General features: G+C 37.3%; 1 protein-coding gene across 2 annotated transcripts; it reads left to right on the top strand.

The window, feature by feature from the left end:
• The first annotated feature begins 10,169 nt into the window (after window positions 1-10,169).
• On the top strand, window positions 10,170-17,528 carry Or-23 (olfactory receptor 23). 2 transcript variants are annotated; one of them, NM_001173135.1, is given in 4 exon segments: window positions 11,091-11,745; window positions 12,140-12,317; window positions 15,755-15,851; window positions 17,429-17,482. In NM_001173135.1, coding segments are annotated over 4 exon segments (984 nt in total).
• Window positions 17,529-18,028: the final 500 nt, after the last annotated feature.

Below are 18,028 nucleotides of genomic sequence, written 5' to 3'. Positions count from 1 at the left end.
CACTGGAGCTTGTGGATTCGACAGTTTTTCTTGGTATAACAGTTGATTCCAAGCTGCAGTGGGGTCCTCACATATGCAAGTTAGCGAGTAGGCTTAGTTCTGCAGCGTTTGCGGTAAAAAAAATACGAATGTATATTAATGAAGATACGGCACGCCTGGTTTATTTTAGTTATTTTCATAGTGTTATGTCCTATGGCATTTTGCTATGGGGCAATGCTGCCGATGTCGAAACGATTTTCATCCTGCAGAAGAGGGCTATTCGTGCTATTTATAATATGCACCCGAGGGAATCCTTGAGGGACAAGTTTAAGGAAATCAAAATTCTAACTTTAGCGTCCCAATACATTTTTGAAAATTTATTGTACGTGCGTAAAAACATTGAAGAATTCCCCAGAGTCTGCGATTTGCACAATGTGAACACTAGGAACAAACATAGGCTTGCGTTGCCGGCGGCTCGAATTAAGAAAATAAGCAACTCTTTTAGGGGGCTGGGTGTACAGCTTTTCAACAAGATCCCACTAAACGTTCAACTACTACCTGTTCATAGATTTAAGAAAACTGTTAAGGAACGTTTGTGCAACAAGGCATATTATAAAGTTAAGGATTATTTACTAGATGGCACTACGTGGGAATGAGGCGCTCGCTCCTGGCCTTTTCATTTTTCATTATTATTATTATTATTTTTAATTGTATTTTTTTGACTTGTTTTTTCTTTTATTGTGAATATTTCTATTTATTTAAAAAAAAAGAAAATATTTGAGAAAAAACAAAAAAAAAAAAAAAGCCCGCTGAGTTTGTTTCGCCGGTTCTTCTCAGGACTGTGGCTTTTTTTGGAACCGGTGGTAGAGTTAACATTGTTATTTGTATTTTGACATTCAACAAGTGTGTCATACTGACATCTAAGTTGAAATAAATGATTTTGAATTTGAATTTGAATTGAATTTGAACTTTTTTGCCACGTGCCATCCGGCTTTGGAATGAGCTCCCCTCCACGGTGTTTCCCGTGCGCTATGACTTGTCATTATTTAAACGAGGCTTGTGGAGAGTACTCAACGGTAGGCAGCGGCTTGGCTCTGCCCCTGGCATTGCTGAAGTCCATGGTCGACAGTAACCACTCACCATCACATGGGCCGTATGCTCGTCTGCCTAAAAGGGCAATAAAAAAAATATCACGGGGAATCCCATATTGAGGCCGTATGACCATGTCTGATTTGTTCACGGTTTCCCCGATATTAACGCGGTGTTCCTTTAGATTCTTTCGGCTTACTCGTCCGGCTAGACATAAGATTATTATTAAACTTTGTTGTTGAATTTTCACCTTCAACCAATTGCTATTGTCGTAGAAGAATAAAAATTTTCTTAAATCACTTAGTGAGATCTATTGAAGTGATTTTGTTTTTGCAAAATGTGACGTCACACATATTCTGCTAAGCTTCAAAGAAAAGACACAGGTATAACAATGAACGAATATCACTGATATTGGTTTAGAAGCACAGATCCCTTATGTACTATCGCGACACGTATGCATAATCTAGAAAGAAGTTGCTTAGGGCGATGACGCCAAAGATCTTTAAGGTGATAATTGTCGGGCGACTGCTTGTTCAAGAATGATTAGATAACGAGAAACATTGCTCACAGAGGCGCGGTCTTTTTGGCAACTCTATCAGCAATTATATTTAACTGGCGCCATCTAGAACAGCTTTTCCCAAAGTGGGCGATAACGCCCCCTTGTCGGCGCCGCAGACCTAAACGGCGCGGAAAGAGACCCAGAAAAAAAATAGGGGCGTTGCGTAGAGGCGTGGGGGCGATTTGTAATTTCATCTAGAAGGACTTAGACAACGACTGAGCTCTCGCTATAGTGGTTTTTAAGTAGGTGAAAAAATGGGGGCGCTAAAAATAATTTATTCTCAAAGTGGGCAATGGGCAAAATAGGTTTGGGAGCCCCTGATCTAGAAGCTAAAAAAATCGATTACTAGCAGTCGATAATAAACACTAAATATACACTTTTTTCCTACTTAATCCTTTAGCTAAGGGTCTATTCCAGCTGCACGCAAACCGGTAGGTGAGCTCACGGGCTCAGCCTGGGAGAACTGCTAATACTGACTTTAGCAAGAGCAGTGCTTTGCTGAATCTTCCACCGGAATCGCGACCCGCTGAGACGATCCGGCGAAAAATTCATGGGTGTGCATCACTTATTTCAGAATTGTTGTACTAATGTCATTTAGTAATAATAATATGAGGTATGTACTAATATATCGCGTTAGAAAGAAGCAGGGCGATGCGTGAAAGAAATGTTAAATGAAAAATATTATAATTATATATTTGAATATATCAATGTATTTTAACCGAACATTGTTAATATATAATAAATTGACGAACATTTTATTGAAATAATATTTTTCCTCATGTAGATATTAAGTTCTTACGCGTTTCATAAAATTACCTCCATTTTTTTAATAAACAAGGATATTATAGCATTTTCATCCGTTTTGTACGAGTTGGGGCCATAATTAAAATTACTTTTACGCTTTTATCTCGCTTTTTTTTATTTGTTATTATACTATTTCCATTTCTATTTACAAGTTTCGAATACTTTATCAGGCAATTGTAAAAATAGTTTTAATCAAACAAATATATATTGTTTACTATCCGAGTTTTTTGTTGGGCGTGTAGTGTGTTCGAAATAATCTGTGGAGTCTACGTCAACGCTAGGGTTGCCAGATGGCCGTTTAACTCAGCTGTAGTCCCGACGATTGACGTTGACGGGGTATTCCACGAAAAATTCAAACTCCGAACACACATAACTTCAGTATTTATGATAGATAACATTTTTCTCAGAACAACGAAAAAAAAAACACTGGCAAGTGCGAGCCGTTATCGCGTGGAGCTGCCTTCAGTTACGTGTAAACTGAAAACGCCTTTCGTGCTTAAGATTGAAGGTCTATTTTTGTCAAATTAATCATGCTACGATCGGAGACATGGGATAGTACTGTCGCATCCTAGTTTTTTTTTAATTGCCTTACATTGCAAACGTGTTTTTGTATCGGCAGTGCTTTAGTTCAATAATAGCGTTATATTAATACGTGAACCAAAAACTTTGTATCCCTTTAACGAAAATTGCGCGGACGGAGGAGTTTGAAATTTTCCACACTTATAGAGAATATAGAGAAGAAGTGCACAATAATAATATTTTTTTTAAATAATGCATAAAAGATATATTAAATCAATAAAGAAAACATTACACACACTACATACCATGTATTTGACGCACACACGCATGCTGATGCATACTATTTATTTTCAAACTTTTGCTCTTAACGTCTGTTGTCAAATTGAGATTAAATATTGTTTGTCTTTGTTAATATTTTTATAGTGTAGTCTTGGCGAAATTTGTGATTTTAGAAGTATAGAATACAATCATAATAGTGTAGAAACTTACAATTCCAATTAATTATAGTCGAATTTCGACTACTGCGAGACCTCTAATAGCGTTAAAAAGACAGATAGATGCGAAAGCAAACGGTAAGTTATTGTTGGAAGATTCATCGAAATAGCGCTAGTATAGGAATTGGAAATTACATGAACATAGCAGTTTTAAACGGAGTGAAGTGTGCTGGATTGAAGTGTGATAGACAGTTAATGAGACTGTTTTTTAAATTTTTCTATTTGCTACTGTGGCGTCATTGTTTAGTACTCCCTTTCAGCGGACGTTTTTCAATACACTGTTTTTTTAAGGGAATTTTATGACCTGGTAACTAAGACCTTTAGGTCAAATCTTATTTTAATTTTTAATCTCATTTTTATGAAAAATGATAATATGGAGTGGAATGAAATGAAATGAAGATGACTAATTTGAGACATTAATCAACTGGGATGAAATTAAATGAAATGAGAAAGATGATATGGGATGAAATATAACCTCAGTAAAATGGTGGTCATTTACTGAAATTTTTTCAGCGGACTTTTTGGAGGATCACGAGAAGCTACGTCCAGCGGCTTTGTTTCATTTTTCCACATTTTTGCACTTTCACAGATATTAAACAGTTAATAAACCACCGTTATTACACATTTAAACCTGAAGAAACACTAAATAGACAAAAGAAAACAAATCACACATCTTCACTCCTCGTGTTCCCGCCAAAAACTCGAACACACATAACTTCAGTATTTATGATAGATAACATTTTTCTCAGAAATCGAAAAAAAAAACTGGTCAAGTGCGAGCCGTTATCGCTTGGTGCTGCGTTCCGTTACATGTAAACTGAAAACGCTTTTTGTGCTTACGATTGAAGGTCTATTTTTGTCAATTTAACTATGCTAGGATCGGAGACATGGGATAGTACTCTCGCATCCTAGTTTTTTTTTAATTGCCTTACATTGCAAACGTGTTTTTGTATCGGCAGTACGTTAGTTCATTAATAGCCTTAAAAAGACAGCGAATAGACGCGAAAGTAAACTGCAAGTTATTGTTGGAAGACTCACCGAAATAGCACTAGTGTAGGAAGTGGAAATTACATGAACATAGCAGTTTTAAACGGAGTGACTCCTTGATAAGACACGCCTCACCAAACCATCACTTTTTTTTCCTACCTAGCTGAGAGCCTTGAGAGGCTATTTCAGCGTAACCTTAACTAGTAGATGAGCTCACGGGGCTCAAACCTGACGACGTTGCTAATACGAACCCAAGCAAGAGCCGTGCTTCGCAGAATTTACCACCGAATCGGAAACGCGACCCACTGAGAAGATCCGGCGAGAAACTCAGTGGGCTGTGTCTGAGGGTTAGATTCTGCGAAGCATTGCTCTTGCTAAGGCTAGTGTTAGCAACACTCTCGGTTTGAGCCCCGTGAGCTCATCTACACGTCAAGGAGAAGCTGGCATAGCCTCTCAAGACTATCAACATAGGTAGGAAAAAAAAATTAACATAAGTCTTTTGTAACGCAGCACTCACTCTATGTTAACGTTCAACATGTTTCACTTTTAACATTTAAATAACAGTGTTTAACAAGACAAAATAATATTTTCATTTTTACGATGTCCGTTTACTATGTTTTTGTTTTATAAAAGGGCCTTTTGTTATTGCACCTTTGTAGAAGGCGTATGAAAAGATGCGTCTAATTGTTTATTTAGGAAACTGTTAATTAGTTTATTACGTAATTTTAAAAGTAATTGTAGCTTTTGTGTTGCCTTCAAAGGGGCGCGAATACATCAGTGATGCTAGAGACACGGCTGGGTCGCCTGTTTGTCGCTAAGGCATCATTCACACCATTTGTCCGCCGCCGACGACTGTGTGTATTCTCACTATCAGCCCCAGTGTAAACGCGGACTTACCCTGAAGGCGTGTAATGCAAAGGTTATTGAATCTGATGGATCCGTAAAGATGACTTAAAAGATCAGGCGAAAAGCTCATTACGTTGTGTAAACGTGGACTTACACTGGGGCTGATAGTGAGAATACTCACAGTCGGCGGCGGACAATTGGTTGGTGTGAACGACGCCTTAGGGCCCTTTTCAAACGAATGAAATGCTATAACCTTTCACCCATAGACACAACGTAAGGAGCCTCTCGCCGGATCTTCTAAGTCGTCTTTACGGATCCATCAGATCCAATAACCTTTGCATTAGACGCCTTCAGCTCTAACACTAGGAGTAGGCTTAGGGACCCCGGTAACCGTAATCGTCGAACTCGACAAAGAGTTCGACGTGCAACCGAACCCATGCATCAGCCCGCTGAGTTTCTCGCCGGATCTTCTCAGCGGGTCACAATTTCGATCCGGTAGTAGATTCATTCGCGAAGCAGCTGCTCTTGAGTTGTTAGGTCTCCCTCGGAGGCGCTCGGGCAACTGCTAGCGAATTCCACCCCTCCTGGCTGAGCCTTTGTAAAAGGGGAAAGGCCTCCGGGCCATCAGTAATAAAAAAAAAACTTCTTAGTGGGTTGCGATTCCGATCCGGTAATAGATTCTGCGAAGCACTGCGCTTTTGCTAGAGCCAATTTTAGCACAAGCTGAAAGCTTGAGTCCGGTAAGCTCACCCACCAGTCACTGCCGGATTGGGATCGTGAGTCGCTGAGAAGATCCAGTGAGACCTTCAGCGTATGTATGGGTTAGGTTTCACAGCGAACTTATCAAGGAGTTCGATGGTTATGGTTACTAGGCAACTTACGAATTTACGATTACTCCAAGTGCTTTATTCCCTACTTTTTCACTGGTAGTCTAAGGGGCTATTCTAGCTACGACTAGATGGCTAGGTGAGCACAACCTGAGAGAATTCGCTAACACTAGCCCTAGCAAGAGCAGTTTTTCACAGAATCGCTTCAGAATCGCGACCCACTGAGAAGATCCGGTTTTTTTTCTACCTATGCTTATAGCCTTGAGAGGTTATGTCAGCTTCGCCATAACCTGTGGGTGAGCTCACGGGGCTCAAGCCGGAGTGTTGCTAACACTGGCCATAGCAAGAGCAGTGCTTCGCAGAATCTACCACCGGATCGGAAACGCGACCCACTGAGAAGATCCGGCGAGAAACTCAGTGGGATATGCCTATGGGCGAGTGCTAGAGCTGCAGGCGTTTAATGACAGTGTTAATGAATCAGATTGATACGTAAGGGCTGCATTCAATATGCCAGATTGCATCCGATAAGACTGTTTCGCTATAGAAGTTAGCAGAATGGTGTAAGGGCGCGCTGTCTGTCCTCCAACAGGGAATTCCGCAAATGAAGGTACGTTGCGTGTTATAATTTTATAACAATGTAACGTAAAGTCGTGTTTACGTATCCAGATGAACCCAGCGTTAGCTCAACAATCGAAATTGGATCTTAATCACTGGTATCACAAGATTTACATTAATTTTAGACGTTATTCTTTCTGTTTTTTTTTGTTTTTGGTTAAGAGATTCTTACGGAAAAACAAACTGACCATTTGCATATGTTACCGGAAATGTATGAAATCAAGGAATTGTATACAAATCCTAGGAAATGTGTACAATTCCGATACTATTTAGGAAATGTATAAAATATTGTTTGAAAAACTATTTAATGCATAGATATCCTAGGAAATGTATACATTTCCTCGGAATTGTATATAATTCCAATATCGTATTAGGAAATGTATAAAGTAAATGGTTTCTGTAATAAAACACGTTGTTAATAATATTTTTTTATTATAACACTTATTGAGACAATCCGTCATACCATAATTACGGTATGACAAACAGTCATACCGTAAAATAATAATAATAATATATTCATATTATCTTACTAATTAAAACTTCTAAAATCAACTAAGTATTAACTTTTAACGTATCACAAAATCAACTTATATTTATTCTTATAAAATCAAATTTTCATTTGGCAAGTAATCAGTCTGATAATTAAGTAATTATAAATGTCAAAGTATAAAAGTAAATCTTTATATTATAATACTTTGTCAGTCCATATAGCTATTTATTTTTGCAGGGTAAGCTCGAATGGCATTTGGAAGTACATAATACTTTATTTTTAAAATACAGACATCTTGATGTAGCACAGTTTTTCTTGCAAAGGCACTTCTTAAATCCCTGGCCGGTTCCAGTGAATTGCAAGTTGGCAACTGACCGTAGTGCAAGACTCGTCCCGCTGTCCCCGCGTACCCACCAATATCTTAAATGTTTTACATTTCCGATTGCTATTTAGGAAATGTATAGATTTCCTAGGAAATGTGTAATGTGTAAGTATAATATAATTTATTTCACACATTTCCGTGCGATTTTAGGAATTACATACATTTCCTAGGAATTGTATAGAATGACGGATTACATACATTTCCGTTAACACATACATAACGCAATACAGAATTTTAACGAACAAAAAAAAGAAAACCGATTTTGACGTAATAATAAAATGAGGTTAATAATATACACATAATAAATGTGGTTGAAGTCAATTAAACAAGTATTATTATGGATATCTCAGGAACTACTGGTCAGATCTTGTTTAAATGGGACCGCATTAGAAGCTTTCAAACTTTCAAATATATATAAAATAATCATTCGAATAATTGGTTCTCGTAAAAAAGAGTTCTGAGACTCCTCTAACATAGAAACTTTCTAAAGAAAAGAGCACTTACTCCTTTTTTGAATTCGATTACAAGTGACAACAAAAAATAGAGATTATTGGCAATCTTTAGAGGAGGCTTTTGTCGAGAGATAAGCTGTTTTGATTTTTTCTCCCTTCCTAATCTGATAGCCTTGAGAGGCTATATCAGCGGAACCTTAACTAGTAGGTGAGCTCACGGGGCTCAAACCTGACGACGTTGCTAACACAACACTAACCCAGCAAGAGCAGTGCTTCACAGAATCTACCACTGGATCGGAAACGCGACCCACTGAGAAGATCCGGCGAGAAACTCAGTGGGCCGTGTCAGTGGATTAATTTACTCGCCGAGCCCTTCTTCGCAAGCGACGGGTTAGATGAGAACGATAACCGGAAAGATTCAGTGAAGCACTGCTCTTGCTAGAGTAGTGCTAGTAAACTTTCTCAGGTTGAGCCAGTGAGCTCACCTACCAGTCCTCGGGTAGTTGGAATACTGGTTACCAACGATTAGATAGGGTAAAAAGAGTTTGATGATGAGGTTGCACAGAGTCGAAAATATATTTCTTTTTACTACAGAACCCACTCCATTGTTGGTAACATTTTTTTTAATAGTTTGTCGCGCAAGACCGCTCGGCGTAAATAAAAGCCCCGCCGAAATAATAGAAACGGCTAGAAATTATATTTTTTGTCTGCATTTCGTGAAAACCGAAGGTCTTCGGACGGATCAAAAGGGATTGTATCGTTTTTGCTTCAAACGAAGCCACTTCGAGTAGATTATCAAAAGGTCTTGTTGGCTATTATTTTTTTGTGAGACTTAAGTCGTTCTGTCGTTGCAATTTTATTGTGATTTAGGTCGTTGTTCTATTGTCATTGATATGTTTGAGTTCGACCTCCGAAACGGTATGTTATTTAAACTTCGGACCAGCAATTACATAAATTTTATAGTTCCATATATATTTTTGTTACGATAGTATCGTTTCCGTGTCTTTAAATTAGTTTTTGTTTCCGTGAAACTTTTTATGATATTCGATTTTAATGCAGTCCTAATAATAAATGTGTCTGCATAATTAAATCTTTGCAAAACAAAATGGCGGTGAATAAACAAGTTTGTATTTGTAGTACAATATTTTTGTGATTATTTCATCATTTATAACAAAAAACCTTTCTGGAATTCTAATTAAATTTGTAGGAAATTGAATACTAATGAGTCAAACCTGTATCCACCTTTTGAACCAGACTATCTTTTATAATTTTTGTTCTAGAAATAAGACGCGAGGGAATTTTACTGTTCCATACAAACAGAATGCGCGCTACTAAGATATTTAAATACTAGCGGCCCGCTCCGGCTCCGCTCGGGTCTTCTATATCTATACTTCTATACTATAATATTATAAAGAGGAAAGATTTGTTTGTTTGTTTGTTTCGAATAGGCTCCGAAACTACTGGACCGATTTGAAAAATTCTTTTTCCATTAGAAGCCGACATTGTCCCTGATGAACATAGGCTACTTTTTTTAAATTTTTATTTTTTATTTTTTTGGTTTCATGTGTGTTTTAATGTTTCCGAAGCGAAGCGAGGGCTGGTCGCTAGTTAACAAATAATTCAACGATATTTGACGTTGTTTTATTTTTAAAATAAAAGAACACTTATTGCGGCATAACTATAATAGTTTGACATATGCGATTGCGAAACTTTTTGTAAATAATAATGTGTTCTACAAAGTCGTAGTACATTATTTTATTCTATCATCAATAGTTTTCGCAGGGCACTCGATGTAAAGAATATTTTAGGTTATTTTTTTACATCTTGGCTTACATTATTGACGTTTTAGTAAGGATCCGTAATTTTTTCAAAAAAGATTATAGCCTATGTCACTCGGGAATAGTGTAGCTTCCAAGCAGTGAAAGAAGTTTTCAAATCGGTTCAGTAGTTTCGGAGCCTATTCAATACAAACAAACAAACAAATCTTTCTTCTATTATATTATTAGTATAGATATAGATTTAATTTTAATACTACATTTAAAAAAAAACATTTAAATACCAAATTAGAGTAACATATTATATAAGTTAATTGACAAATACGTAGCGTTAAGACGCATTCAATTGGTATTGATTAATAATTATTAATTAATAGTGATTTTAATTATTATTTTGTTAGGAAAATATATAATGTGTCTAAGTAACTAATTTTAATATTTTATAAATCTTCACTGTTATAGTTGATTTACGCCAATGAAATCAAAATGTCATCGCTTTTGAAGGTGTTGACATCATCGGTAGCATATATAAATAGGAACGGTTGCCTCAAAAAAGATTTACATGTGAATATGTGATCCTTTCATCATTCTATTAATTTCGTCGTTCCTTTAATATATTATTTCAATTATTTATACGCACTAAATAAAATATATCAGAAAACATATTCGAATTGTTAAACATCTCATGGATTGACACCTCTAAAAGTTTTAAGCTCATTAATTTCCTGCGTTGAGTTGAGGCTATCAATAAAATCATAACAAAATCGCTGTAAACAAAGCCAATGATAACGTGAGGACAAACAAAAACCAAACATATTTGCCTATAACTATTGCTAATATTTTTTATTATTTTAATAAAAATTAGTTTTCTGTAAACAGCTAAAAGTTTCTTTCAAAATGGTTTTTCAATCAAACAATAGAAAAAAAGGTCAATGACTGTTATAGTCAGTTTTCTTAAAAACTCTTCTAAGTTACGAACATAATATCCCTCTTTTAAATGTGGTCGGTTAAGTTAATTGTCATTATTCCGTTTAAATATTCTCTATTACAATACGAGGACTTCAATCTCATTACAGGGCACGTTACCAAGAATTAAGAGTACAAAGCGTATCCAAAAAAAAAAAAATTCGATACCCGAAAAATTAAACTTGTCTAATTAAAGACCGACAAGTAAATATCAAAATCTCTTTGATGTACTTTCGTTTGTAATTAATTTTCTAAGCTTCGTGACACATTCGCTTGCCACTCGTGAATCGAACCGGACGACTCGAAATGAGAGCAAAAACGGAATTCGAAAAGACGATAAAGTTAACCAAAACCGCGTTGTTTCTATCCGGAATAAACATATTCTTGGGAGAATGGAACCATTGGACGCGAACATTTGTGGATTCAATTGCATATTACCTAAACATAGTTGGCTTATACTTCGTTTTGATTGGCGAAATGTATTGGTTGATCGACGGCACAATAACTGGCAAAAGTTTCGTGGAATTATCGCTGATCGTGCCATGCCTTACCATAAGTGTATTAGCCACAGCAAAAGTACACTATTTGTATCACAACAAAGAATCATTGTTAGACGTAGTCGATAAATTAAGAGAGATTTACCCGGATGAGATCGAAGAAACTGCCAATGACAATGATCAATGTCTTAATGATAAAAAAGAAACGGTATACGATAATGACGTAACTGAAGTAGGAATAGTAAACGAAGCGAATGAATTATTGAAATTCGTGAATTTTCTGCTTTCGACTGTGAGTTTTGTGGTCACGATGACATTTTGTACGATGCCCTTGTTCGGGATGGCCGGTGAATTCATGGAAACGGGAAAATTTGTGGTCTTATACCCGTTCGCCGTCAAATACCCTTTTGACGTGTACAACACATCGTTTTGGGTTATTGTCTATGTCAACCAATTTTGGGCGAGTGAGTTGTACTTATCTATTGCAGTTGTGTCTTTATTCGATTAAAGTTGATATCCGAGCAGTGAGCCCAACCGAAAGGATATCGTTACAAAATGTAACAGAAAACTTCCAATAGTCAGAGGCTTGTTGGTAACAATTCCCCACTACTTAAGTGTCACGTACCTTTCGCCTTTGGAATGAGCTGCCCCCTCCACGGTGTTTGCCGAGCGCTATGACATGTCCTTCTTCAAACGAGGCTTGTGTAAAGCTGCCTTTACTGGTGCTAGCATCCAGCGTCCAGCTTTTGGATGTTTTTGTCTATTTACTGGGAGACATCTAGGCCGAAATTTGGGTCAGATAATAATAAAGATATTTTTAGTTACTGGGTTTTAGTGTTTATATATATATTTTTACAGCTATAATTGTCTGCACGAACATCTTTGGCGTGGATACTCTATTTTATGCTTTGTGCAGCTACATCGGAATGAATTTCAGGCTATTGAGTTACAAATTCGAGCATTTAGAAATCAAACGCAACGACAGAATAATTAACGAGATAATAGTACTGATTAAAAGACATCAGGAATTAATAGAGTAAGTAAAATTGTTTTGGTGTTAAAGGCTATAGCCGTTTCGGATTCGGTTATGACGTGTTAAATTATTCTTAAAACATATATCCTATGTACACTATTATGATTATGTTGTCAAAGACTATTATACTTCTATAATCACAGATTTTGCAAAGATTACACTTCAGACAAATATTAATAAAGACAAACAATATTTAATTTTAATCTATACTCAATTTGACCAGGCAATAATAAAAGTTTGACAATAAACAAATAGTATGCATGCGTGTGTATCAAATACATGGTAGTGTGTTTAATGCTTTTTTATTGATTTAATGATTTTTTTTTGCATAATTTAAAAAAAATATGAACATTTTGCACTCCTTCTCTATATTCTCTATAAGTGCGGGAAATTTCATACTCCTCCGTCCGCGCAATTTTCGTAAAAATGGGTACAAAGTTTTTGTTTCACGTATTATTGTATAGATGAAGAAGGCAAAATAAAAACGACTATAATATAGACGACTATAATATAGACGATTGCCTCGACCACCTGTCGGTCAGGCGTCCTAGGGGTGGCGCCGCGATCCTGGTTTTAGTGTTGACTGCGGAAACCCGTACTCTGCTTGGGTTATGACCCCAAGCGGAGATCGGATGTCGGGTGAGATAGTGCAAGAGAAGTCAATGAGTGGGTACGCCCCTAAAACATCATTGGGTCCGCATCTGTTTCTAACATCTGCATACTGTCAAGTGCCCAATTCCAAAAAAAAATATAAGCAAATTACACTACTTAGGTTATCCACCTGACTACAGTATCTGTGGTTGTCCATAGAGATCACAACATAAATTCCGCCATCGGCCTCAACGTGGAGTCGAAATGTCAATAGTCAAAATAGTCCCTGTCTTCAAACTGAAACGCAGGGCTACTTCGCGGCAAGTATAAGCAGTACTGTGACAGCTGCTGGCTCACTATATTTCCTATTACCATTAGAGAAAGCCAGTCTTTGAACTCTTTTTAAACACGGCTTTAATAACTCGGCATGTATTTTAGCTTACAATGGAATGTTTGAACTTTTTATGTTATGCCTCTCACATTAGTACCTAACTCATATCCTCCTTGCTTCAATAATCCTCAATGCTGTGGGTCGTGGCCTCATGAGGCTTTCTTGGGACAATGCGCATGGTAGGGTCCCGCATCCTTCCACGGCAATGCTTTGGAAGAGATTTAGTTCTTCGAGTCCGCTGAAATAAGGCATTTGGGTCCCGCTAATTAATCGCCACCCGACATTCGGCGTTAATTGTTTTACGGTGGAAATGTCTCCAACTCAACCCTCTTCTTTCTCATCTGGGCTTGAGACCGTCATTACCCATATATGAGTTACCTAACTCATAAATGTTGAGTTATTATTATATTATGAGTTACCTAACTCATATAAAAAAAAAAAAAACGCATAATGTACGCTTAGTTTTCTTAGTACTCTTAGTTCTAAATCATTGTTAATAATATACTTACTTCCTTATGTTACTAAATCATTTGTATATTGTTTACCCTAAATCAAATTTTCATTTGTAATTAGAACATTCGTTAATATGTATTTATTCTTCTCACATTAGTAATATCCTGTTGACTACATCGTTTACCAATTTCGTAGGTTTGTATCGAGAATCTTAATATATTTACTAATAAGGTTCATAGTCTGGATAACTAGTTCACTAATTGTTTGGTAAATACCGTTCGTGTATATATTCTCCTTCTCTTTCAAAACTCGGGCAGTTCGACATAATATAACATCCTAACTCGGTTCGTGTAATATGGGATTATTGTAAAGCATAAATAAATTCAGTTTGTATTTAAAATAGGTTTTTTTTTTAAACTCCAAAACCCTTCACCGCGTAACAAAGGTCATTTTCACAGACTTCAAGAAAATTAAATCAACTTTTACTTTTGTTTCTTATTTAATATATTTTTTATTGTTGTTTTTATACTACATACAATTGCGATTGGTAGTTTTTGATTAGTTCATAGGTCACTTGCTTTATTGGTATTATTGCTCAGTGCTATGTAATGTAATGTGTATGCTTTTTTTTTATTGCTTAGATGGGTGAACGAGCTCACAGCCCACCTGGTGTTAAGTGGTTACTGGAGCCCATAGACATCTACAACGTAAATGCGCCACCCACCTTGAGATATAAGTTTCACCTTTCAAACCGAAACGCATTGCTGCTTCACGGCAGAAATAGGCAGGGTGGTGGTACCTACCCGTGCGGACTCACAAGAGGTCCTACCACCAGTAAATGAATGGGGCTGTTTTTTTTATCTACCTTTTCTAGTGATATCGAGGGTCATACTAAATTCACCAAGCGAGTAGGTGAGCTCACGGGGCTCTAACTTATGGACATTGTTAAGACTAGCCCTAGCAAGAGCACGCTACCTACTGAGAAGATCCGGTAAGAAACTCAGTGAGCTGAGTCTCTGGGTTAATTTACTCGCCGAGCCCTTCGTCGCAAGTGACGGGTTCGACGAGAACGGTGACCGGTGCTTGTAGTACCTAAGAGCACCGTTAGTGGATCGGGAGAATCCGAGATGACGTGTGATGGGTGTGTTTGAATGTGCACTATGCACATATTTATGCTAACGTGCCGGTTTGAGCCTAACGTTACATATATAATTATAATACTGTACCTTCTAAGTGGGTCGCGATACCGATGGTAGGTTTAGCGAACCACCGCCCTTGCCAGGGCTAGTATTAACTCATTCACAAGGCTCACTTACTCGATCGGTGAAGTTAGTATAGCCCTTCGACGTTACCAGTGTACCTAGGCAAAAAAATGGAACTTTAATATCGAAAGGCGATCGCGATCGTGTATAAATAATAGGGTATAAACGCATGAGCATACCTAGCGTCGACCCAGAACGAAATGTCAGTACGAAAAGTCACATAGCAAATAGCGTGTCGTTGGAAAAAACTAAAACATCCCAAATCTAAGGAAATAAATATCATTTACCGCCCTCGCGGCTTTTAATTGCGCTGTTTAGCACCCCAAGTTTAGTTTCGCGTATTATTGCATAGTATATGCTTAGATTAGCAAATTAAAAGGTCCCGTTCAATACGAGGGCGTGATAAAGCAAGTACCTAGTTTTAGCTTTTATTTTGGCTTCTTATGCATTAATTACCTTGAGTTCTATGAGTCAAAACAAAAAAAAGTTACAACGGCGGATTTAGGCATCTATGGCCTTCTCTACAAGTCAACCAAGAGAGCGCTGTGGCAGGGTCATTGGTTTTTGGAAAAATAATAATAATATATAGACATAGAATTGTATGTATGAACAAAGCACACACGGCATAAACACAAAACACACAAAACCCCAGACATATTATAATATCCTAAAATACAATTAACGCAAAAATAAAACATTTTTATTTTGAAGGGTTTCGATTTAGTATCTTGAAATTTTTGTAGGTTGGTCAACAAAACGCAGTCTTTATATTCTCTGTCCACTCTATTTAACATCGTGACGAGTTCTTTACTGATATGCCTCAGCGGATTCAATATCACGGTGAGTTTGAAATTTTCTCTTTTAGAAAGGAAGGATAGCTTGGATGCCTTTCCGATTTCTCCAGGAGGACAGGGATTCGGTATCAGCTGCCCGAGCGCCTCCGAGGGAGACCTAACAACTCAAGAGAAGCTACTTCACGAATCCCTCTAAAGTTTTACCGTCTTCTAACGAAGACGACGGTCATTGGACCCACTTGACACATAAACTGACACTTGAAACCATAATTTCAATACAAGTACCCTTAGAACTATTTAAATGAGGTTAGGTACCCAAAATAGCGTAATGGTATGATGTTTTTGATATTTCCTTACACGTCATTACGGATCCTCCCGATCCATTAGCGGTGCTTTTAGGTACCACAAGCACCGGTCACCGTCATCGTCGAACCCGTCGCTCGCGATGAAGGGCTCGACGAGTGAACTAACCCATAGACACAGCCAGCTGAGTTTCTCGCCGGATCTTTTCAGAGGGTCGCGATTTCGATCCGGAAGTTGGCAGAGCCTTCGCTTGCCCACCTGTCCTGGTGAAACTGGAGAGGCCGCCGAGCCACCAGTAATCCGTCAATCATAAAAAAAAGATCAATATTCATTGACATCGCTTAATAAAGACCCAAGTCACAGTAAGCAGTAGTAGTGGTAAAATCTTGGGAAGCGACTCGGTAAGCGCTTTGAAAACGCATTAATGGTTGGACGAAATTGTAGTCAAGTCATCAAATGCGTCCACAATGGAGGTATACCACTCACGCATCCCGACAACCTCATACAGTATTAGTGGCACCACCCTACAACAAGTTCTAAACAGATATCGTTTTCTCGCATTAAAACTGTATAAAGATAAATATGAAAATGCTCGGAATTAAATAAAAATAACAATTTTGTTTTTCCTTTGATATACCCCCCCCCCTCCGTCGGACGGATTCCTTTTGTTTGTTTTAAGATTATTTTATATAAAAGCTTAGGTCTTGTATTTGAGTCGACTATTATCAAAGGCGGCAATCTGACTTTTGGACAATGATTGGTAAATCAGAAAAACGAATTATTGACTTTGTATTCCATTGGCAGTCACAAAACTCTTCGGAACGACATCTTAGATAAATAACAGGTTAACTATTAACCTTTATTTAATGCAGGTTTTGAACCATATTCTTTGAAGGAGACGATTATATTCAAATAAATCTGTATTGACATATCAATAAAAAATTTTTGTCCAAATGTACAGATTGCCACCTTTGATAATAGACGACTCATTTATCGATTAAGGCACTACGAAGTCTGCCGGGTCAGCTAGTTTTTAATATTAATTATCTTTGCAAAATTTATTTTTAATTTTTTACCAGTTACATTATCTGTATGTATTAATTTTGTTAATAGTACTCAAAATATATGTAAACAAAAAAAAAATAACTAAACTACGCTCTTTTGACAGTATTTATGAGAAAAATTCTGGCGATACCAAATGATTCCGCATATTAATTCAATTTCGAATATTTTTGGAAATTGTACACTTTTAATGCGAAAAGACGATATGTTGTTCACAGAGAGACAGAGTTCTAAACAGATGTTTTGTTATAATTTCAGATACTGAGCAGATCTTGGTCGTACTTCGCTCTGCTGAAGACTATTTACAGTTAAACTGAATATATAAATAAAGCATATTACTAATAAAACTTAGCATTTTCTAGAATCTTTCATTTGTAATAGAAACAGCCCCCACCCCTAGTAATAACTGAAGCGTAAGCCGAGTCTCTTGATTAACCAATAGCTATTGACATACCAGACTTTCGGACTTCACATATGAAAGAATATTACGTACTTCTAATCGCTTATAGAGTACCTATACTTTTTATTGCTTAGGTGGGTGGACGAGCTCACGGCCCCCCTGATGTTAAGTGGTCACAGGAGCCCATAGACATCTACAACGTAAATGCCGTCACCTACCTTGAGATATTAGTACTAAGTTTTTTACAGTAAAACGGCTGCCCCACCCTTCAAGCCGAAACGCATTACTGCATCACGACGGAAATAGGCGGGGTGGTGGTACCTACCCGTGCGGACTCCCAAGAGGTCCTACCACCAGTGATTACGCAAATTATAATTTTGCGGGTTTGGTTTTTAATACACGATGTTATTCCTACTCCGTGGAAGTCCATGGTGAACATTCGTTAAGTATGTATTTCA

Source organism: Bombyx mori, chromosome 28 (assembly GCF_030269925.1).
Source record: "Bombyx mori chromosome 28, ASM3026992v2".
Lineage (NCBI taxonomy): Eukaryota > Metazoa > Arthropoda > Insecta > Lepidoptera > Bombycidae > Bombyx > Bombyx mori.
Note: the sequence above shows the minus strand (reverse complement) of the source record. Positions and strands in the feature narration are given on the sequence as shown.

What these genes read in the sequence shown, in the direction of transcription:
- Or-23 (XM_038021058.2), top strand. Translation starts at nt 11,091, where the DNA reads ATGAGAGCAAAAACGGAATTCGAAAAGACGATAAAGTTAACCAAAACC. An exon ending in TGTCAACCAATTTTGGGCGA is followed by an intron (nt 11,746 to 12,139) that starts GTGAGTTGTACT and finishes ATATTTTTACAG; the next exon opens with CTATAATTGTCTGCACGAAC. An exon ending in AGACATCAGGAATTAATAGA is followed by an intron (nt 12,318 to 15,754) that starts GTAAGTAAAATT and finishes AAATTTTTGTAG; the next exon opens with GTTGGTCAACAAAACGCAGT.